Genomic DNA, 21,723 nt, shown 5'->3' with positions numbered 1-21,723 from the left:
TCCCTAGACCCCTCCTGTGCCCACTGTCCTCTGGGCTCCCCCAGGAGCCTCCCCACGTCCCCCACACAAAGGGCTGGGGGCTTAAGCAGCATCGCAGGTCCCAACTCCACCCCCCGCCCTGGCGGGAGCACCATGCGAGCCTCCGATCGGTGAAGGTCACGCCGGGGCGGCGGCCGCCCGGCAAAGCCGCGCCGCGCTCTGCCACCGCCCACCGGCGGGGGGGCGGGCACACCGGGGCCCCGTGCGGCGGCGATTGGCTGTCGGCGGGGAGGCGGGGAGCGGCGGGGCCGCGCCTGGCTGCAGCGGCGGGCACGGAGCCCAGAGCGGGCGCGGCGGAGCATCCTCGGGTACCGCGGCCCCGGTGCGGGCCGCCTCCCCCGCAGGCCCCGGCCTCCTATGGGCGGTGCCGGCGCCCCGGCCCCTGCACGCCCGTCTCGCTCGGCGTTAGCATGGGCACGGTGCTCTCCCTCTCCCCCGCCGCCTCCTCGGGCAAGGGCGGCGGCGGCGGGGGGCTGCTGGCCGACAAGGCGCCGGGAAGGGTGCCGGGCAAGGGCGAGAGCCGGCTGAAGCGCCCCGGCGTGCTCATCTCGGCGCTCACTTGGAAGAGGCTGGTGGCCGCCTCGGCCAAGAAGAAGAAGAGCACTAAGAAGGTGACGCCGAAGCCCGGCGGCGGGGCCCCCGGGGGGCCCCCGGGCCAGCCTGACCCGCTGGTGGTGCAGCGAAACCGCGAGAACTTGCGCAAATCGGTGGTGGGGCCGGCCGACGGCGCCAAGCAGGGCCCGCTGGCCGTGCCGGTGCCCACCGTGCCCTCGGCGCCGCAGGAGTTGCACCCGGGCTCCGGCGGGGGAAAGCCACCGCCACCACCGCCGCCGGCGGGCGGCCGCCCCCCAGGGTCCCCGCGCCGCGTGGTGGTGCAGGCGTCCACCGGCGAGCTGCTGCGCTGCTTGGGGGACTTCGTGTGCCGCCGCTGCTACCGCCTGAAGGAGCTGAGCCCCGGCGAGCTCATCTCCTGGTTCCGCAGCGTGGACCGCTCGCTGCTGCTGCAGGGCTGGCAGGACCAGGGCTTCATCACCCCGGCCAACCTGGTGTTCGTCTACCTGCTGTGCCGGGAAGCGCTGCGGGGCGAAGACATCGGGAGCCAGGCAGAGCTGCAGGCCGCCTTCCTCACCTGCCTCTATCTTGCCTACTCCTACATGGGCAACGAGATCTCCTACCCGCTCAAGCCCTTCCTGGTGGAGGGCGACAAGGGGCGCTTCTGGGAGCGCTGCCTGGGCATCATCCAGCGCCTCAGCGCCAAGATGCTGCGAATCAACGCGGACCCGCACTACTTCACGCAACTCTTCCAGGACCTCAAGAGCGAGGGCGAGGGCGGAGACGGGTCCAAGCACTGGACGATCAGCCTGGACCGTTAGGGAGGTACCAGGCCCCCGGGGCCGGAAGGGGCCGCGCACCGAGGGGCGGGGGAGGCGAAGGACTGTCGGATTCCCCCTCTTCCCCCCACATCCTCCTCGCCTTCCCCCCTCCCCAGCCGCCAGCTCCACGGAGACGCTACTTGGACCCTCCCTGCTCCGGATCCGGCCGCCCCCACCCAGAACGGGGCTGCGCTCCGGAACACCGAGGCGGCGGCGAAGACCGAGGAGGGGGAGTGGTGACCCTCCCGCCTGCGCGATGGAGGGGGGAGGCTGCGGAGGAGCGGCGGCTCCTGGATGCATTTTCTTTAGAAAAAAAAGGGGTGAAAAAAATATAAATGAGGGTCTGGGGCAGGAGTGGTCGGGGGAACCTTGGGGGTGCGGCGGGTGCCTCTTGCAGAGGGTGCATGTGAAGGAGCTCTGCGGCACGGGCAGAACCTGCCCGCCGCGCTCCCGGTGCTGTCCGTGGTGCTGGATCTGCCGCGCCTGAGCAGACAAAGGCGGGGGGGTGTTCTGTGTTGTGAGCGATGCCTTCCCACCCCCCCCTCCCGCCCACGTGGGGGATATGGGCCCCCTCAGCATGGGCGACGCTGCTCCTCACCCCGCGGCAGCCGTCCGCATGCCCCTTTGTTCGAGCCGCTGTGGGGGGACGCCCACGCCCCTCCCCGCGTGTAATTCCTCCCCCCCCCCAACCCCCGGTGCGCCTCCCCAAACAAGGGGTTATGCCTCCCCCAACCTTGGCTTGCTGCGAGTAAAGGGGTCTGTGCCAGAGGAGGCCTAGGGACCCCAGACGGAGGGAGCCTGCTATTGGGAGGGAGGGGTTCCCTCTCCTCTTGCTTTGCTTCACTGGAGAATAAAGAGGTGGCCTGGATGGGCCTGGTGATGGCTCCTGGACTTGCTGGGCTGTGGGGTGCAAATGGGATTGGGGGGGCACCCCAAGCTCCTAGTCATGCCCCCTCTCCTCCCCAAGAGGGATGGGGGACCTGGTTCTCAAAGGGGGTTTTACTCCTCAGTGTGAGTTGGGGGTCAGAATTTCACCACTGTTTGTTGTGACCAAGGCCAGTTCTGGTCCACCCGAGTGTCTCTTGATTCCTTGTGAGCTCTCCTGGCCTCCTCCGTTCCAGTTGGAATGCCTGTCTGCTGCTCTGAATTTAAATAGGATGCCACATTTCATGTCACCTCCATTTTTTTTTCTTTTTTTTTTTTTAAGTTTTCCTAAAGCTACCCCAACCTCCCCCTTCCTCCCTCTCTCTGCAGGGCTGGGCTCCCTTCCCTGGCAGCAGCAGGCTGTGGGAGCTATGCTGCTAGCCTTGTTACCAGCTCTGTGCTTTTGCAGACCCCCAGGGAGAGGGGTGGAGAAGGGGAAGGCTTTGCTTTTCTCATAGCTGCTTGTTATGCTTCAGAGTACTGAATTTGCTGGGCCTTCTTCAACAGGATCTGCAACACGTGTTCTCTGGTTGGGGTCTGCATCCAGTGCTTCCCAGCCCCTCTGAGCCAGGCATTCAGGCTCCCCTTAGCTGGGAAGAGCTATGCTGGCTCTGCAGGTCATGGAGGGTAAGCTGGATTCTCTCTACCTTTGTGTGCATCAGCAGAGCTGCTAATTAGGCCCAATCTGGCTCATTCAGGCAAAGCTGTGCTGCCAGGAAGACAGCACAGATGTCCCTGTGATGGGGGCTGACCTGGCAGGGTACTGTGCAAGGCTTTTCCATGGCTGTGTAAACCCACCGAGACCAGTGCTTCTCCCCTTCTCCCTCTCCTAATGGGTGCTGTTGTTCCTGCCTGTAGATTGACATTCATGTGACCTTGCGGTGAGCTGTCTGGGCCACAATGCACTCAAACCCACCCCAAATTTGACTAAATCCTAAAAAAGGTAGCTCTGGCTTAAACAGGTGGAATTGGACCCTTAGAGCTCCTACGGGGCTGCTGGGAGAGCCCTGACTCTCCCCTATCAGCATTTTGCAGAGAGAAAAACTGAGGCACAGTGAGATGAATCCAGGAAGGTCTTACTGCATCACAGGGTAACACCTGAGCCTTTGGTGCTGGCTGTCTCTACCCTGAGCCGTGGAGTTTGTCCAGTGACTCCCTCCCCCCAGCCATGGGGCTTTATAGAGTCGTCTCCGGAGCTGAACAACCTGCCAGAACTGGTAAGGGCTTCCCAGCCCCCAGATCTCCTTAGCGACACTTAACAAGATATTTCAACTTCGAGCCCCAGCTTTTTAAAATGTTTCCAGCTGCAGCGAGGCCATGTCCTTCCCCTCCTCCCTTGTGTTTCATTGATTAAGAGTGCTAGGCCTCATTGGGGGATTTAGGAAGAGCTAATTGCAGACTTGTAATTGAAGACAACTTGGAGTCTCTGAAAATGTCAAGGAACGAGAGAGGAACTTAGATGCTCCCATGCATTTAAATATGCATCATTGGCTCAGCCAGAGTCTTAGTGAGGAGAGGGAGATGTCTCTGGATCTTGTACAACTGGTGGGGGGAGGAAGGCAAAGGGAGCATTCACCTTACCTTGCCTGGGAACCTTCTGCTCCCCCAAGGACAGAGGGTAGGTGGGGAGGGAACACAATCAGGGGTGAGTAGTGAGGGTGGGAATCCTCAGACAGGCTTGGGAGCTTAGTGTTGTTCCCCCTTAAAAATTGTGTGATTTAACCTGCCAGAGCTTGTCCCCAGCCTTGTGATCCCTTCAGCCACCAGTGCTCCCTGAGGAGCATTAAGGGACTGGGAAGCCCCCTGTGCTGCCAGCTGCAGAGCCCATTAGTGTCTGAGGTTGCAGGGATGGGGAATTCCCATTAGGTTTGGGACTCAGGGGTGGAGCAGCAGGACCAAGTCAGTGATCAATCACCACAGAAATCCAGGTGAGGGATCCCAGTACTTTCCTAGTTTGAAATTCCTCCAGCAGCAACACATCTCCTCTCCATGCCTCACAGCTGATGCCCCATCTGCTCCAACCTGTTGCAGCAGGGTAGGTGGGCACAAGCTGCATGGTGCAGCCTGCACTGGGTTCAGCACCTCCTGCCCCAGGAAGGTCTCTTCTCAGGCCATAGCACCCTCATCTTGCTGCCCAAGACTATATGGGGCTGCTAGGGGCACCCTGGCTGCCAGTGGGTCCCAAGGATGCGTAGTCACCCATGAAAAGGGGAGCTTCTACCTGAAGCTGTGGAACAACTGCTCTGTGGGAGTCCCCTTGCCCTACTACTCTGTCTGTGGAGCAAACTCCATGGGTTGGATGAGCTGGCCCTGGCACTGGGGCATGGAGGAGTGATGGATAGCTGGAGCAGCCAGTGTGGCAAGCCATGCTTCTTCCTGTCAGAAAAACAGCAGTGAAGCTGTGGTTTTGCTATTAAGACTTGGCATCATCTTCAGATTGACTTGGAGGTGCTCCATGGGGAGAAAACTGTTCTAGATGCTGCAGACCCAACACCTGCATGGCTGGTGAAGGACCTGCCTTGGCCCAGCTTTCTGCACAGGGCTTTCTTCATTTGCCTGTGAGGATGATGGAGAATATGTTTCTCGAGGCAGATGGAAGTGGGAGGTCTCTCTTCTGCCTCTGTTGGAGCTACTTGGACACCGGCTCCACTGCAGCTTTGGGCTGTTGCTCTCTGGGCTGAATTGGGGATGACTTGTGGGTGCAGGTTTCTGGTCCCCTCCCTGCTCCATGGCACTTCCTCACAGCTGCTGGTGGGGTGTCTATGGGGGAATACATGGACAAACTGACACTGGGAGATGGCAGCAAATGGCAGAGGGAAAATGAAGAGTCCCAGGCTAAATTGGCTGATGAGACATTTTTACTCAGGAAGGGGCAGGACAGCCTCCAGAAGGTCTCAGCTGATGGGACATACATGCAGGCTGGGTGGAAACCTGCAAGAACTCTGCCTGTGCCCAGGGTGGCCCAATGGCAGTCATGGGACTGAGGGATGTGGGATGACAGACAGTTTGGTCCCCATTGTAGCCAAAGCATGTCTTGTGGCATTGCCTGGCTGATGGGTTTGGGACTGAAGAGCATAGGCTGGGGACAGCTCTATGCCAGGAAGCTGGGGCAGGTGAGGAAGGGGAACCAGATACCTTGGAGCCCTGCTGTTGATCTGTCTGCCACAGAGCCTGGAAGAGCAGAGGGCCAGGGCTACATAGTCTGGGGCATTACCTCCAGCTCACTGAGAGCTGAGTGTGGAGATCACCCTGTGCTGTGTTCCCTGCCTGTCTCACAGTCCTTTGTCACCCCTGAGGATTGAACTCCTTGGGGGACAGCCAGGCAGCACCAGGCTGTGGCCTAAGGCAGTCATGGGGAGTGCTTCTGCTTCAGGAATTGAGTGCCCCCTGGGCTGGAGTAGGGGCTGTTCCCTCATCAGAAGTCCTGCATTAGAGCATAATCTGGCATTAGCACATTAATCCAGTCCTCCTGCTACTCAGCTCCTGCCCTCAGCAAAGTCCAGCCCAAGGTCTCAGTGTACAGCTGGGCAGCAGCAGACTGGGACACTGTCTCCCTGGCAGCCCAGAGAGCTGGTGGCAGCAGGGATGAGGTTTGGGTTTACGGTGGCAGTACAGCCCCAGCCCTTAGCATGTTGGCAAGGAAGAAAGCAGCATCTTTTGGAAGCATCACATTTGGTTCCTTGGAGGGACTTCAAAAGGGGTTTTGGAGCCTGAATGCCTGTACCTGCAGGCTCTGGCTGAGCCATACTAAGTCGTGAAGCACTTTGCAGGGAGCCAGGCCAAGGGAAGGTGGCGTCTGGAGAGAGGATGTGAGTCAGCAGCTTGGGGGTGGGGGGCTGAGGAGCCAGCACAGCCGGGATGTGGAGAGGATGAAATAAGTGGGAATTGGGAAGGCTGTAGGGAGAGCAGAGGTGGGCAGAGAGGCAGCCAACATTCCCCAGGGCAGACGTGGTGTGGCTGTGCTGCAAAGGCTCTTCCCAGCATGAGAAATGAAACAAATGGTGACATGACTCTGCTAAAATAGGAGAGGGGCTACTCCATCCTCCCTCTGATCCATTACTGTGTGGCTGGGAGGCTTTGGGGAAGTTGGAGGGGTCCCCCTGTTGTACTGGCAAGAGGCTAAAACCTGCCCTCTTGACAGGGAAGCAAAGGCAGATACAAAGAGACTTATTTTTGTTTGGTTTATTGTTTTGATTTGTTTTGGGTTTTTTTAAGTAGGGAAAAAAAATCCTTCTGTCTTTAATCACAGGGCAGCAGAAGAAGCTGCCATGCCATAGTCTCTGCTCCCTCACTCTTCCTAGTGCAGGCTGAAGCCCTTTGGGACCGTGTTCCCCATCTCACCCTGGACAGGGCACCCAAGGACTCCCCACAGGTAGGTCGGAAGCCCCTGAGTGCACTGGGCCCACGCACTGCTGCCAGCCACCTGAGACAGGCTGCCCACCCAGCTGGTACGTACACCCCACTGCCAGGGATTGTGCTCCCCCATCGGCTCTCTGTGCTGGGCACCCACAGAGATGATGCTCCACCAGGAGCTGTGCCGGGCTCGGCCCCGCTTGCCCATTGGCAGGATTTTGCTGCAGTCTGCTCCAAGGCGGCGGTTTTTGGTGACTGAAGAAAACTGCAGAAAGCAGCACCTCTGGCAGGCTGGGTCAGGTGGGGCTCTGGGGATGGGGGAAGCTGAGTTGGGTGAAGTGATGCTCTGTTTCCCCCTCCAGTAAGCACAACATGTCATGAGGGGGGGCCAGCTCCCAGTGGTGCCTGGGGATGGGAGCATCCCGAGTTGCCATGGTGACACTGGCTGTGTCCACAGGCAGGCGAGAGCATCGCTGGTGCAGTCCCGCATGGGTGTCCTCCCCTTCTTTCCCGGCTGCCTTCCCTGGGGAGTGCAGGGCTTTTGGCGTGGCACCCTGGGGACAGAGCAGTGGGACTGTGAGCTCAGAGCGAAGCAAGCCCTCAGCTGCAGGCTGTTACATGGGGTGTGTGCAGTGGTCTCCCCTCTCCCAGAAAGGTAACTCCCCCTTTTCCCCAGCATGTCTCGCCTCCTACCCAGCAGGGACCCGGATTGCAGGGTCGGGAATGAGGAGGGGAGTGGAGTCACCTAGGCTTCGCTGGTGTAGGCATTGGCAGAGGGACAAGAGGGATAGGGACAGGGAGGGGGAGAAGGGAGGAGCTACTAGTGACCCACATCCCTTAATCAGTGTCCTGCCCTGCGTCATGCAGTTACCTAAGCCCTGAAGCAGCTATCCCGGTGGGGGCGCAGCCCTCTGCCCCGTCTCTGAAGGAGCCAATTGTGGCCAGTTTCCCGATTTTGCCCTTACAAAGCCAAGTCTGGGGGCAAGGGATGTCTTCAGCCTGTCTCCACACTGGTTGCATGGGGGTAACTACTCCTTTCCCCCTCACTTCACTTCCTGCCATCCTTGGGAACCGGCTGTGCAACACTCAGGGACCCTGGAGGTAGGGACAGCCCCTCCCTCTGCAGTCCCTGCAACTCCTTTCCCATACATGGGCTCCTGGCTGGCAGCATTGGGCCCCCCCACTTCACAGCCTGAGCCCTCCCCAGAGGACACACTGACATCAGATCCCACTCCCTTAAGCTGATTAGGGCAATGAGGATGCATCAAAGCAGATGCCACCAAGGCTGTGAGAGTGACCAGACCCTGGAGGGATACAGAGGGGGCAGCATGAAGCCCCCAGATCTGTGGGCTGCTGTGATCTGGGGCATGCAGGGGTAGGGGCTGGGTATGGCTTACCCTGACACAGCCAGTTTGATCCCTGCTGTAAGCCTGGCACCCATCCCTGGCACCCTGGTTCCTCTATGGGAGTGGAATCAGGAGCAAAGCCTCAAGGAAGGGGACAAGCAGAGGGCAGTCCCTTGGCCCACAGCAGCCACTGTGGGCACCAGTGGATCTGTGGGCATCTTCTTGGAGCCAGGCAAGCAGTGGTCTCCCGCTCACCTCTGCATCAATGTCACACATGAGCCTGGCCTGGCACAGGATGTAGCTGTGCTGGGCCCAGTGCATTGCCCCAAACTGGTTGCAAAGGGCTCTGGGAGTCACAAGAGATCCGGCTCCTGGAATCCCGAATTGGCCTGGATAATGGCAGGGTGGCAAACATCCTGCGAGGCCAACTGCACCTCCTCTTTGCCTCCAGTTGCCACATCCCTTTGCCAGCCTAAGATCAATCTATGAGGGTACCCTGGAGGGGTGTCTCAAGTAACCCAGAGGTTTCCAGCTCTGCCCTGTCTCTTGGGGTTTATAAGAATCAGAGGCGATGCCTGGAGAAAAGGTGACACAGAAGAGTGGTGGCATCTTCCACACCCCAGCCCTGAAGGTGCTCTGGCTCAGATGGAAAAGGATTTGCTGGGTGGTTCCCCCTCTTGCCAGATCCCTTCAGACAGGAGAGAACACAGCTCGCAGCACCTCTCTGTTTTATTGAAGACCAAACCCACCCCCCAGCCAGTGCAGAGCTCAATGTGCCCAGCTCTTCTGTGTCTGCTGAGCCACTGTCCTGCTCTGGAGGATGGGGGCAGCTCCTTGAAGCCGGGAGAGACCCAGGGCTGCTCCTTGGTGCCTGGGGCTCCCACTCCTGCTGTCATCCCTTCTCCCGCTCTACCTCACTCCCTGCCTTGTCCCTGGGGATGTTCCCACCTATGGAAGGTATCCCACCAAGCCCTGCATGTGAGGGGCTAAAGCCAGAGTAAAACTGGAACATTATTTTTGGAAGTGACATGCAGGACATGGGCTCATGTGCAGGATGTCAGGACCATCTGTAGTGTGATCCTCAAGCACTGGGGAGAGGGCAGAGTTGCAGGGACCAGGCTATGCTGTCTCCAGGCTCTGGTCTCGCCCTGAGAACTGGCAGTGCATGCCTGCCACACCTGCCCCTCCAACCCCAGATCTCTGCCCTGGGTAGGAATCAACCCATGAAGAACATCTGCTCTTCAGACCAAGCCTTCTCCTGCGGTCTGAAGGAAGCTACCATCAGCAGGAGGTGTAGGAGGGATGGAAGAAAGGAAGACTTTGGAGATGTAGGTGAGTGGACCAAGTGCTCAGGCAAGGTCCCTTTTCCTTGCCCCTGCTCAGTGGGACCCTCATCCATGGATGCAGCTGCCCCAGGGACCCAGCTCCTAACTCCTCTCTGCAGGTAGAGGGGTGGGGCAGGCATGGGCTGGGGGTGGAGCTAAGGATATTCATGGTGTGGGCAGCATGTTGCAAAGGAAAGGGGGTGCACAGCCCCTGCCAGGAGTGGAGCCGATAGTTTTTCCTTCCATTCACACCCTACTTTAGGTATCCACATCCATTCCCAGGATCATGGATACCTTCTCATCTTAAATTTAGATGGCTTCTCTCTTCCAGCTACCCCTATCAGGGAACCAACCCGGCTACCCTGCAAGCACCCCCCACCCTCCCCACCATTCCAAATCTGAAAGGGGGCAAGTGAGAGCAGGGCACAATCCCACCCCCCATCCCTCCCCACTGAGTTCCCAACTCCATAGCCCCATGCTGCCAGGGACAGGGAGCATCCACCTGGCACAGCCGGGCCTCTAATGGTAATGGTTGTTCATGTTGTTGAGGTGGGAGGCTGCCATGGCGCTGAACGGAGCCGAGGGCTGGAGCCCGTGCCCAGGGTAGAGGGATGGGCTGGAACCAGGCCAGTAGGAAAAGCCAGCCGGCGTCACCCCAGAGGTCATGAGGTTGAGTTTGGAGATGCCGGAGAAGGGCAGCGGTGCCAGGTTGCCCTGAAATTTGTAGAGGGTGTGATCGGGGGTGGCCGGCTGGCACACCTGCGCCAGCCCATGGAAGTCGAACTTGTAGGCGTAGCGCTTGCCGTGGACCTTGGTCATGATGTTCTTGTCGTAGTAGTAGCGCAGTGCCCGGCTCAGCTTGTCGTAATTCATGTTGGGTTTGCTCTTCCGCTCGCCCCAGCGCCGCGCCACCTCGTCGGGGTCGATCAGCTTGAACTCCCCATTCGTGCCTTCCCAGGCGATGCAGTTCAGGTTGGCCCGGTCTGAAAGCAGCTCCAGCAGGAACTGCCACAGCTGGATCTGCCCACTGCCTGCAAGGCCGAGCCCCAGAGAGGTTAAAGCTCCCTCCCAGGGTGCAAGGTTAGGGACAGAATGTGCCCCAATTCTCCTTGACCCACTGCTATATTGCCCCCTCCCATGTGGACCCAGGTTTAGGCTGCACCTCACTGCATCTTCCCTGCTCTAGAGATGCAGAGGATGGTAACAAGATTGTGTCTCCTTTGCAGCATCCCTACTCCATCCTGCCCCCCAGGTAAGAGGAGGAAAAGATGCCCCTGCACCTTGTGATGGGGTAGGAGTGCTCAGAGGTCAACATAGGTTGCAGTGGGTCTGGATCCAGGATCTCCACATCCCTCCCACTCACGTTCACACACCACTGAAGATGAATACCAGCTTGTTCGTTTTGGTGTGAGGACATGGCCTTTTTCTTTCATCTGCAGCTCCAAGAAGGAGATATCTTGGAAGTACCTAGACCTATCCCAGCACAAATACTCCCCACTGCCACATCTGCTTGAAACTGGGCTGGTGTCACAGCACAGCCTCTGCTCTAGGGACACTGTGCCCTGCACTGATGTCTCCACGATGAGCGGAAGTCAGGGTGCAGCACTGATCTGAACTACAACCCAGAGAGGCACAGATAAGTATAGGAGAGGGAGAGTGGAGGACAGGGCAGGACTTGCTGTGGCTTTGAATCAGCCATCAATGATCCTTATTTCCAAAGGGAAAATGTCCTCTCTGAGCCATGGCCATTGCATCTGCAGCTTGCACTGAGGAGTATCCTTGGTGGGTGGCCAAGGTGCCCCTGTGCCAGGCTGCACACACTGGAGCCTGGCACACCTGGACATGCCCATGGTGAGGCACAAGGACAGGCTCCATTGTGTCTGGTGAGAAATCACAAAAGGAGAGGGTCCCTGGACCTTTGGACAAGGAGTAGTCCTGCCGCTGGGACCCAGCCACCCTGCAGAGCAGCCCTACACTTACCTAGACACCTTGCCCTGCCCCATCCAACCAGCACCTCCTGCACATCCCTGCTCCTCATCCCAACCCTTGCAGCACAGTCTCTTCCAACAGCAGAGGACGTGTCTTTACATTTCATCATTCTCTCTGTGCTTTTCTACCATTATTTTGTCTATAGGTGCTTGGATTCCATACAGAAGTTTAGCACATATGACCCCTGAAGCAAGCAGTCCCACAGCTCAGCTACATTTCCCACAAAGAACCACCTTATCCTACTTATCTCACACAATTTTATCTGGTGCTCCCCACTTCTTGCCCTGGTAGGAGCAGGGAACAGCTGTTTCCCATCCATCCCTGTTTCACCAAACCCAGGTTAGACATCCTGATCCAGGCAGATACGCCCCAGTCTTTCCAAGGTTTTGCATTTCCTAATCCCCCATCCTGGGACCAAGGTGGGGGATCTCTCCTCCCTAGGAGAGATCCCTGCAGCCTTTGCCTCTCATTGCCACAGCCTCCACCCTGGGCTCCAGCTATCTCCCACTTGTGCCTGTTCCACCCTATGCAAGGAGGACAGGGAAGTGTTGGGGGGTGCAGCCGGGTGGGGTGGTGAGGCTCAGTCCTGACTGCCGCAGGATGCCATGATAATGCACCTGGCATCTCCCCGAGGAAATATCCGGGGATCCAAAAAGGTCCTTCTCACTGCATCACAGTGCACAGAGTATGGCTAGGCAGAGTTCCCAGTGCAGAGGCACAAGGGTCTCCCCAGTCCCAGCTTTCCTACCTTTTTCTGCTCAGAGCAGCCCTTTGTCAACTGTCTCTTTTCAAACAGGCAAGCTACACTGCCCAAACACCACAGTGCTGGCCTCGCGATGCCCAGCGCTGCTGCACTCCCCAGCAGGCTCCAGGCTGCTCTCTGGTCAGCACTTGCCCATGCCCGTGACCTCTGCGTGGATTTCTCCAGACAGAGACCCGTCAGTTCCCAGACCTGCCCGAGCCCCAGCCCTTCACCGGCAACTCCCTCACGGGTGGTGTCTCAACTCACCTCCCCACTCCCAGGAACGGGTCTCCAGAGCCCGGATTAGCTCGCCCCACTCCTGGGCTGCCTGGCAGCTCCCTCCCCGTCTGATGTCCCGAGCACCTGGGGGACCGGAGCTGGGACCCCGCACTCTCCCCCTGCGGTGATCGGGGAACCGGGTTCCCCGCTCCCCTCTGCTGCCACGGGACGGGGGCTCCCGGCTGTCGGGACTCGCTGCTTTCCCCGTAGGATTTGACGGCAGGAATGCTCCCAGCCCGCAGCAGCAGGGAACGGGGGCTCCGCGGCGGCCGTGTCCCGCGTGGGCAATGCCCGGCACAGGAACGGGAAGGGGTCCCCGGTGTCTGCTTATCGGGGAATAATGCGTATGCCCCGGAGGTCCCCGCTCCGGGCCAGCTGAGGGAAGCGGAGCAGGTCCAGGGTAAGGAACAGCGGTTGCTCTTACCTTTCTGCACGCCCGGGCTGAGAGACCCCCATGCCTGGCTCTTCCCGTCTTTGAACAAAGTTTCCCCTACTGGATCTGGGGGAAAAAAAAGGGGCGCGGGTGGGGGTGGCGGGGAGCTGGAGTCAGGCGGGACCGCGACCCCCCGGCGCCCACCCGCGGGCAATGTCCTCGCAGCCCCCGGCCGCTCCCCCTCGCCTGCCCCGCCGCGGCGGCGAAGCCAGGAAACGCGTCCAGGAAAAAGGAAATCCGATTTCCGACCCAGCTGGGGAAGCTTTTAAATAGGAATAGAAAATCCCGTGGTCTGGGGTAGAGAGGAGAGAGGGAGCGAGGGAGAGAACTGCGGGGCAGGGGGAGAGGGAGAGGAAGCGGGTGAGTAGCAGGATGGGTGGCAGGATTGGCAGGTGGAAGGAAGGATGACTCTTGGTGTTTGGGGAGCGGACTGCTGTGAAAAGGAGAGATAGATGGATGGACGGAAGGAAGGTAATGGGTGGATGGATGGAAGTACAGAAGGGAGGTTGGATGAGTGGGTAGATGGAGGAAAGACAGGTCGAGAAGTGGATGGATGGAGGCAAGGGTAGATAATGGGTAAAATAAGAGAAAAACAGGCTCATGGAAGGGACAGAGGGTAGACAGAGGGGTTGGCTGGTAGCGTGGATGGAAAAGGGGATGGAGGGACAAGTGGGTGGGGTGGAAGGATGGATGGAAGCATAGGGCGAGGATGGGTAGGTGGAAAAATTAGTTGGAAGGAGAGAAGGGTGGATGGAGAGATAGAAGGACAGGAGGACGGTGTGTGGATGAAGGATGGGAGGATAAGTGCGCAGGCATGGAAGGCTGTGAGGGTAGATGGAAGGGATGGTTGTGGTGCTCGAAGGCAGGAAGAGAGAATGGACAGAAAGAGAGAGGAGAGAACAGGGTGGGCTCTGGAAGGAGACAGGGCGAGAAGCGTCCCGGGGCCTCAGCGGGACAGGGTGGGCAGGGGCTGGGTGCTGTGCGGTGCACGGCGCAGCGGTGGGGCAGCGGCCGAGGGATCCGCCCGTACCTGGCAGGTACATGTTGAGCAGCAGTGGCACCGCTCCGGTGCCGTGTCTCATGGCAGCTGTGGGGGCGGCCCGAGGGCTGCATGTTTTAATATTCCTGCCCCTATTATTATTATTATTATTCCACTTTATCAGGGAGCAGCTGATGGCGAATAAATGGCAGCGGGACGGGCAGGGGACGGGCAGGGGCCGGGGGAGGCGGAGGAGGGGGGAGTTTCCAGGCAACTCGCAGGGGCTCGGGGCCCCGGCTCCAGCAATTTCCTCCGCTGTAATTAAAGCGGGCGCAGCCCCCCCTCTCTCCCCCCCCCGCTATCGGGCCCGAATCAGACTTTAATCACGGCCGCGGGTTTCTATGGAGAGAGGCTCGGGCCGCTTCCTGCCTCTTCCGCCTCCTTAACTCTTCGCAAACACTGCGCTGCCATCCCAGCTAGGAGCGGGCTCGGACACTGCCTGGAGACCGCCCGGGCCCGGCCTCCCACCACCATCTCGCTTTCTGACCCGCCGACCGGACAGCATCCTCTCGGCCCTCTGCATCTCACTGCACGGCATCGGCATCAGCAGAGGCATCGGCATCGACACTGACATCATCCCAGCAGCATCAGGCTCTCTGAGCCACCTGTACTGCCAGCCATGAGAGTCCATGCCTGCCCCTTTCCCAGCTTCAACATCAGCAGCACAGTCTTGGGGTCTCCTTGCAGTTCCTAGAGTCCTGGGATGGACCTGTCTGGGTCCCTACCAGGTCTCTCCAGCTCTGGGACACTGGTGATGGGATTCCTTTGTGGTGCTGAGTTTCAGAGGTGGGTAAGTGCACTGCCAGCAGTTGGTGGCACCAGGTTATACCACAGGTTTGCCACCTCCCTGTCTCCTCTGTGCCCTTCTGGACCGTCCCTGCCTCAGGGATAGTTAAGCCTGTGACCAGCCTTGTCCCAGTCTGTTTCCTAATAAAGGTGAGCAGCTGTAGAAGTTGGGTGAAACTCAATACCCACCCAAACTGGGATGGCCCTGTCTTCATGTGCTTGTCCTGGGCAGCCCTGGGTATTTTCTGAAGACAGGAATGCAGTTTGTGGAGAAATGTGCAATGGAGAAAGATGATCCCAGCTCCCCAAAGGCATTTGGCCAGGTGTTTCCCCATCATACATGGCTTCAGCTGATATATGCAGTTGTGGGGTACTCTCACAGGCTCTGTCCCCCCGGTCAAGAGTAGACTCTACACCAGGACCCCACAGCTTGACACAGCCAGGCAGTGTGTCAGCAGTTCGCACCAGCTCTGCTCCACAAGTCCAGTGCTGTACAGCCAAGACCACAACCTCTCCTGTGGTGTTTCATTGATTACTAACAGGACAAACTCTTATGCAGGACTTAGATGAATTTCTTGAGAGCAATCATTGCCAGATATGAACCTAATGGAAACCAGAATACAGCCGTGCCAGACTCACGGTTATTATTAGTACTGCAGCCAAAATGTGCCCTGCATAAAAAGGTGAACAATGCTCAGCTGGGCTGCCACAGCCCAACAGGGTTGGTGGCTCCTCCTGGGGGTGGATGTCCAAAGTGTTTAGGAAGCAGGGGGTCCCATGGGCGCTGAGCAGGGCTCCAGGTGCTCCACCTCTTCTGCCCATCTCCATCAGAGACAAAGAGCAGATACTGGTAGGGGGAGACATGAGCAGAGACCATGGTGCTCCCTGAGCAATTCCCCACAAATACTGTTGAGATGTAACAGCCCTTTAGAAGTTTCTGTTCTCCCAGCTTGTCCTCCGAGCTCCGCCGAACACCACAGTGGGGTGTCCCAGCTCTGTAAAGCCCAGCAGGTCTGGCTGCTCCCCCCATCCCTCTCCTCCCCAGACCTCCAAGTGCAACTTTCCCAGTAGTGGCTCTGCAGCCTCCCAGACTTGCTTTCGCTGCCTGAGTCACTGAAACAAACCTCAGGCAACGGAAAACAAGCCCCGGAGACAGCAGGGTGAGGTGGGGAGGGTGCCAGACCCGCCGAGCTGTTGTCTCCCGGCAGTCAGGGTGACTGTGATCTTCCTCCAGCAAACCTGGATGGTGGAGGGCGTGGAGGGGTGGTCTGGGCTGAAGGACACCACATCAAGCCAGAATGGGGGGAGGGTGAAAGGGGCAGCTGGGATCAGGCTGAGAAGCAGAGTTAGGGCAGAGGGAACTGGAGTTGGGGATGCTTTGGAGGGCAGTGGGGATGGGGATTCCTGGGTCACTGAGAAAGCCAGTGAGTGGTGAGGCTTAAAGTGGGCGGTGAGGGGACTGGGGGCTTTTGGTGACCTAGGGGCAGAGAGGTGCGAAGGGGCAGGGAGTGTGAGGTCCCAGGGGCTGGGGAGCTCTGTGTCTATGTGAAGCTTCTGGGGACCTGAGTGATGTGACCTCAGGTTCAAGGGGGAGCTGGGGCAGACCCGGAGGATGGGGAAGGGAGAGTACATGAGAAATCCAGGGAACAGGGACCCATGTTCATGGATGAACAAAGAATTATGCATTGGGTCTGTGGGGGATCTGGAAGATGAGGGTCCAGGTCTGTGGGGCTCCTGGGGACAGAGCCTAGAGAACGTGGAGCACCTAGCTGGCAGCAGCTGCAGGCCCCTCTGGCTGCAAGCAAGCAGCCTGCCCCCCACCACCCACCCCGGCACTCGCCCCCCCCTTCCCCCCCAGGATGGAGCAAGAAGGACCCCAGACTTTGCAATGACCCCCACAGCCTGCCCCTACCCTCACCCACTGCAGGTGCCCAGGAGAGCTTCACCTGTGAGCCGGCGTTGTGAAGTGGAGCCAAGCTGACGTGGCTCTGTGCTGGCTGCACCTGGCCAGGTGTGCCGGAATGTGTTTGTGCAGGGGGAGAGGCCGTGGGGCAGTGGCGGGGTGGGGCCAGCAGGGACATGGAGGGGACAGGGTAGAGCTGGGGGGTGCCCTGCAGCTGGGATGCCACGCAGAATGAGGACACACAGGTGCTGGGGCTTCTGCATGTCCACACTGGGGTGCAAGAGGAAAAGGGACGTACAGGGACACGCTTTTGTGCACACTCATGTGTGCAGTTCACACACACACATACACACCCTGAGACATGTGCCAGGGCTGGGGGCTCTGCACAGGCCTGATTGTGGGGTGTGCACACACCAACCCCCAGTCCAGTTCAGCCCAGTCTTCCAGCACCTTTCTGGGACACCCCCTGCCCCAGGGTCAGATACGCTTTTAGCAGGGTGGGCATTGGGGAACCTAGGCATCTGAACCACCCAGTAGTGTTCCACCATCCACCCATGTCCTGGGTGTAGGGAACACCTCTGGACCAGAGGCCTGTGCCTCAGGAGGGCTTCAGGGTGCTGATGGAAGAGGAGAAGGAGGAGGAAGGAATGTCCAGCATGCAGGGAGAACCTGGGGACAGGGGGCCTGCACCTAGGAGGGTTTGGGGAGCTGGAGTTGAAGGAAGAGTAGAAGGAGGTTGGGAAAGGGTGCTGAAGGAGGAGGAGGAAGTTGGGTGGGGCTCCCGGTGTCCCAGAGCCGGATATTGGCACGGATGTGCTGGCGTGGCAATGCTGGGGGAGGACACACACACCTGGATCCTAGGGGTTCTGGGAGCATCTGGGAGCATCAAGCCAAGCCCCCTACCAGCTGTGGGACACTGCCCTGAGAACCTCCTTCCTCTGACTCCTGCATCACCCTCCTTCCACCCCCAGCCCCTCTCTCTCAGTGCCCCCTACCCTGACAAAATTGTCATTACCCTGTTTGTGTGAATGTTCTGTCCCATCCCCCCATCCCTACCCCAGATGACCTTTGTGCTCTTCCTCCTTACCAGGCCCACTGCAGGCAGGGGCCTCTTTCTCTCTTCCAGAGAGAAGGAGGAGATGATGCAGAGGGAGGGGACCTTGAGTTCACAGACTTTATAGCAATCACCTTCCCTAGCACTGATCCTGGGAGGAGAACTGAGGGCATGACATCCCTGGATGTCTCTTACCAGGACGCAACCCTCCTGGATGCCCTCTCTCAGCTGTAGTCCTTTCTTTGCCCAGCAAGTTCACATTTTCCCAGCCAGAGCATCACAGCATTGGAACTGTCCTGCATCCTCTCTAATCTTTGTGCGTGGAATAGAGGTAGGGTGCAGAGAGCTCAGCTCACCAGGCTGGAGGTGGCCACAGCCCCAAAACCACCTGGAGAAGGGGAAAATCCACATTCCACCCCTCAGAGGGTCTTACCAGTGTGGCAGCCCCCTGAAAAGCAGAGCAGAGGCAGGAGCACCCTTTTTTTTGACAAATGCCTTTATTTGCTACCGGATAGAGGTCTATTGCACAGCAGCCTGGAGGCTGCAGGGCATTCAGCCCTGCCCCTGTTCAGTGCTGGACGCGGCGGATGGATTGGATCTGGTTGGTGTGGGCCTGGCTGCTGTATTCATTGTACTTCTTGAACTCGCCGTTCTGTCTGTCCCGCTCCAGCACGTACTGGTAGCCCCTGTATCCCGGGTACTGGTATGCCACCCACCTGAAGGCAGACCTCTGGCTCAGAGCCCCAGGCCAAATCCTCCCCTTGCCTCTCCTCCCTCCCCTCCCCTCCCCTTTTCTTGTGTTCCCTCCCCTGCCCTCCCATCCCAATCCCAATCCCATCCCAACCGCATTCCATCGTTCTGCTTGCCCTGGGAGGAGAGGGACAGAAAACACCGCATAGCTTCGATTTTCAAAGAAAAGGTGGTAGGAAAGCATCCCTTCTTTTTGGGGTCCCCCTTCCCCATCCTGAGGTTATGCAGGAGGGAGGTGCTTTGCCGAGCCCCTGCTTTCAGCCCTCCCAGCCCCCTGCCCTGCTGGCAGGACTCACGCTCCGGAGTTCACTTTGATGGATGCCACTTCCTTGTTGCCCCAGCCCATGGCTTGCAGCGAGGGGTAGTCGTCACTCAGCTCAAACTTGTGCCCTTGGAAGTTCTCAGCCTCGTAGAGGATGACTTTGCTGTCATTGTGGTTCTGCAGAGGGTGATAGCTGGGGGTCAGCAGGGATGGCTTGGCTTGCACAGGGATAGGGTATGTGGCTTCAGAGTGACATGCACCAAGGCACTGTGAAAGGCCTGGGACCATGCCCAGCTTTGGTGCAAGGCACAGAGATATCCTTCAGCCTGCCACCCCCTCCCCAGGACACCCCAGGGCTGCCCAGAAGATGCTGCTCTCATGTTCCTGTGGTCCCAATGCACAGCTGCCATTGAGGGTGACAGTAGCTACAACCCCTGAACCCACATGGGCTCCTACCCTCAGCATGTTCATGCTCTCCAGAGCTGCAGGAGGGTTCAGGGCAAGGCAGGCTGCTGAGACAGGTCTCTTTGGCTCTGTGGGGCCCTGCTGGATCCCAGACACCGAGGGGTTAATAGCTGGGACGCTGAGCAATGCACACTGTCCCCCGTGCCCAGCCCCCACACGCATCTATCTGCACTGAGGAGCAGTCCTGCCAGTAAGGAGTGATCTTATCGCATCCCCTTTATTAAAGCCCGAACATATCTGCCTGGTGATTATTAAAAGTTTGGGGGGGGGACCCCCCGCTCGGAGGCGCAGACGTGCCGCTGCTGCGAGCACCAGTGTCTCTGCAGATGGAGCGATAGAGCTGCGCCTGCCTGGGCACAGCTCGGGTACCCTGGGCAGGAGGGGGATGGACCCTGGACCCGGAGACACACTGCGGTCCTGCTGGCTCCTCTCTGTTCACCTCATCCCTGGGTATCAGGGCTGGGGGACAAGACCTGGGAAACTCAGTCTGAGAGGTGGATCCCTGAAGCACAAAGCAGAAGGAGCTGGGACAGTGTTTCAGCCTAAATTTTAGACCTGAAAAGCGTCTCAGGATCATTGCAGGGAGGTGGGAGCAGGTGGGTGCAGCTACTCCTCCACCTTACAAGCAGCTCTGTGTGCATTTCACCCCTCCATCCCATGCCCCTGTAACTCATCCTCTAGTCTGTCGCTCCATGCTGGGCTGCCAGAAGGAGGCTCTGTCTGCCCCAAGCCCCCTGCCACGGTTTCCCAGTAACTCACTGCGCATTTGATGGGCCGGAAGGAGAGGAGGTGCTCGGTCCGGTAGCCACTGTTCCCACTCCAGGCCTCCCATCGGGGGTAGTCACCCTTCTCCAGGATAAACTGCTGCCCCTGGTACTCAGGGTACTCGAAGCCTACCCAGCTGGAGGGGAGAGGAGGAAAACCCTCAGGGATGCGTGACACAGCTCCCAGGGTCAGCCAGGGTTGGCTTCTCCTTCCCATGTAGGGGACAGAGAAGTCCTGGCAGGTTGTGGGTCTGTCCAGAGGTTGGGGTCCTTTCTAGCAGCAAATGTCCCTTTTGAGAGCAGGACCCCTCTCCCCAGAGCCACTCCATTGCCTCCAAGGTGTGCCTTGGCTCGGCAGGGTTTCTCTGCTTAGCAAATGGGGACACTGAGGCATCATACAAGGAGCGCAAGCAGGAAGGTCTCATAATGAGTCTGTGTCAAAGCCGAGGAAGGACTAGGGTGTTTTGGCTCCCCAGCAGCTCCCAACAGTCCCCTGGGCGCAGTGGGTTTGCTGGAGTGGGGTGTGCGAAGGGGCCGTGGGGCTGACAGGGCACTTACGGGCCAGACTCCACCTTGATGGAGCGGATCTTGCGGAAGCCACGCTCCATGATGCTGGGGCACTCCATGAGGAATTCGCAGCGCTTGCCCTGGAAGTTCTCCTCCTCCCACACCGTGATCTTGTACTGCCCCAGGGTGTCCATGGCTTCACTGCTGGTCATACGGGTCGCTCGGCTGCTGGCAGAGCCCCACGCGTCACCCCACGGCAGGTGTCCACCACCAGCCCCCAGCCACTCTGCTGCCTGCCACTGAGTCTGGGGTGCCGGTGCTGCTGCCCTTGCACATCCCATGCCACTGGCCCCTTGCCCTCCCAACCTGGTATGGGGGACACTTCCCGCTCCCCTTCCCTTGATGGTAGGGTATCTCTGTCTGGTGAGCCCCACACTGCGGGAAGAACTTGCGATGCCCCATTTTTCTGTGTGATGCTCCCAGGACTGCCTCAGTTTTTCTGCTCCCAAGCTCCCGGTGATGGCTCCAGGAGCTGACTGGGTGCAGTGGCACTGTACCCGGTGCCGGGAGGTGGCAGTGACCCCCAACTCAGACATGGGTGCAGGTGGAGCCATGGGGCAGAGCAGCCCGGCTCTTTCATCCCTCCTGCCAGGGTCCCTCCTGTGCCCGCACAGGGCACCCCTGCTGTGCCACGCAGCACCCCGCAACTTGCCCTTCCCCGCGGTGTGCGTTGGGGGGGGGGCTCGGTGTGGGGGTGAAGGGAGCATGGCAGCGCCTGTGCAGTTGAGGGGCTTGGGGTCTCACAGCCTGGTACTTACTTGGTCGGCAGGGCAGGGCACAGAGGCGAAGGTGGCGGTGCCGCCGCCGGCTTTTCCCCTCGCCCTTTATAGACGGGCGCCGAAGTGCCGATGGTGCAGGCGGTCAGGGCGCTGTGTCAGCAGGCAGGGGATGGGGGGGGACGGGGTGCGCATCCACCCCAGACTCCGGCTGTCCATTCCACTTAGGCAGTGTGGCGAGAGCGGCCCCCCCGCGCCCAGCAGGGCTGACAATGAAAGTGCTGGGCTGTGTTTGCGCAGGGGCTCAGGGCACAATGGGCAAAGGGCCTGACGCGCCGCTTTCCTTTCTGCCCCCAGACAATGTCCCCGCTTGGCCCAGGGATTAGGGACCCAGCCTTTCCCAGGGCACCCGCAGCCTTTGCCAGGGTTGAGGTTGGTGGGAAGGAGGTGCCAGGGCGAAGCGGGAATTTGCCTGTAGGGAGCTGAGGGGCTCAGATATCCTTACACTGGGACACAGGGCTCACACTGGGGCTGCTTCTGCCCGGCTGCCTGGGGCTCTGCCACCAGGGCTCTCCCTCCTCCAGCCAAGCTCTGCCTTGCATGTCCTGAGCTGG

At 59.3% G+C, this 21,723-nt stretch overlaps 3 protein-coding genes across 3 annotated transcripts; 1 reads left to right on the top strand and 2 right to left on the bottom strand.

Moving 5' to 3' along the window:
- The first annotated feature begins 327 nt into the window (after positions 1-327).
- CDK5R2 (cyclin dependent kinase 5 regulatory subunit 2) lies at positions 328-2,280 on the top strand. The gene has a single exon (XM_050339257.1). The coding sequence runs from the start codon at positions 450-452 to the stop codon at positions 1,410-1,412; it is 963 nt and encodes a 320-aa protein (XP_050195214.1). The 5' UTR covers positions 328-449; the 3' UTR covers positions 1,413-2,280.
- A 7,595-nt stretch (positions 2,281-9,875) lies between these two features.
- FEV (FEV transcription factor, ETS family member) lies at positions 9,876-13,885 on the bottom strand. Its single transcript, XM_050340514.1, has 3 exons — positions 13,834-13,885; positions 12,795-12,869; positions 9,876-10,391 (listed from the first exon to the last, which is right to left on the bottom strand). The coding sequence occupies exons 1-3, from the start codon at positions 13,883-13,885 to the stop codon at positions 9,880-9,882; spliced, it is 639 nt and encodes a 212-aa protein (XP_050196471.1). The 3' UTR covers positions 9,876-9,879.
- Positions 13,886-18,071: 4,186 nt separating this feature from the next.
- Positions 18,072-21,184, bottom strand: CRYBA2 (crystallin beta A2). Its single transcript, XM_050339261.1, has 5 exons — positions 21,152-21,184; positions 20,385-20,558; positions 19,822-19,963; positions 18,632-18,774; positions 18,072-18,301 (listed from the first exon to the last, which is right to left on the bottom strand). Exons 2-5 carry the CDS (start codon positions 20,543-20,545, stop codon positions 18,154-18,156), a joined length of 594 nt encoding a protein of 197 aa, XP_050195218.1. The 5' UTR covers positions 20,546-20,558; positions 21,152-21,184; the 3' UTR covers positions 18,072-18,153.
- Positions 21,185-21,723: the final 539 nt, after the last annotated feature.

The sequence above is a fragment of the Myiozetetes cayanensis genome, unplaced genomic scaffold (assembly GCF_022539395.1).
Source record: "Myiozetetes cayanensis isolate MyiCay16 unplaced genomic scaffold, myiCay2020 scf9, whole genome shotgun sequence".
In the NCBI taxonomy this organism is placed as follows: domain Eukaryota; kingdom Metazoa; phylum Chordata; class Aves; order Passeriformes; family Tyrannidae; genus Myiozetetes; species Myiozetetes cayanensis.
The sequence above is the reverse complement of the archived record's forward strand: the minus strand, read 5'-3'. Positions and strand labels throughout refer to the sequence as shown.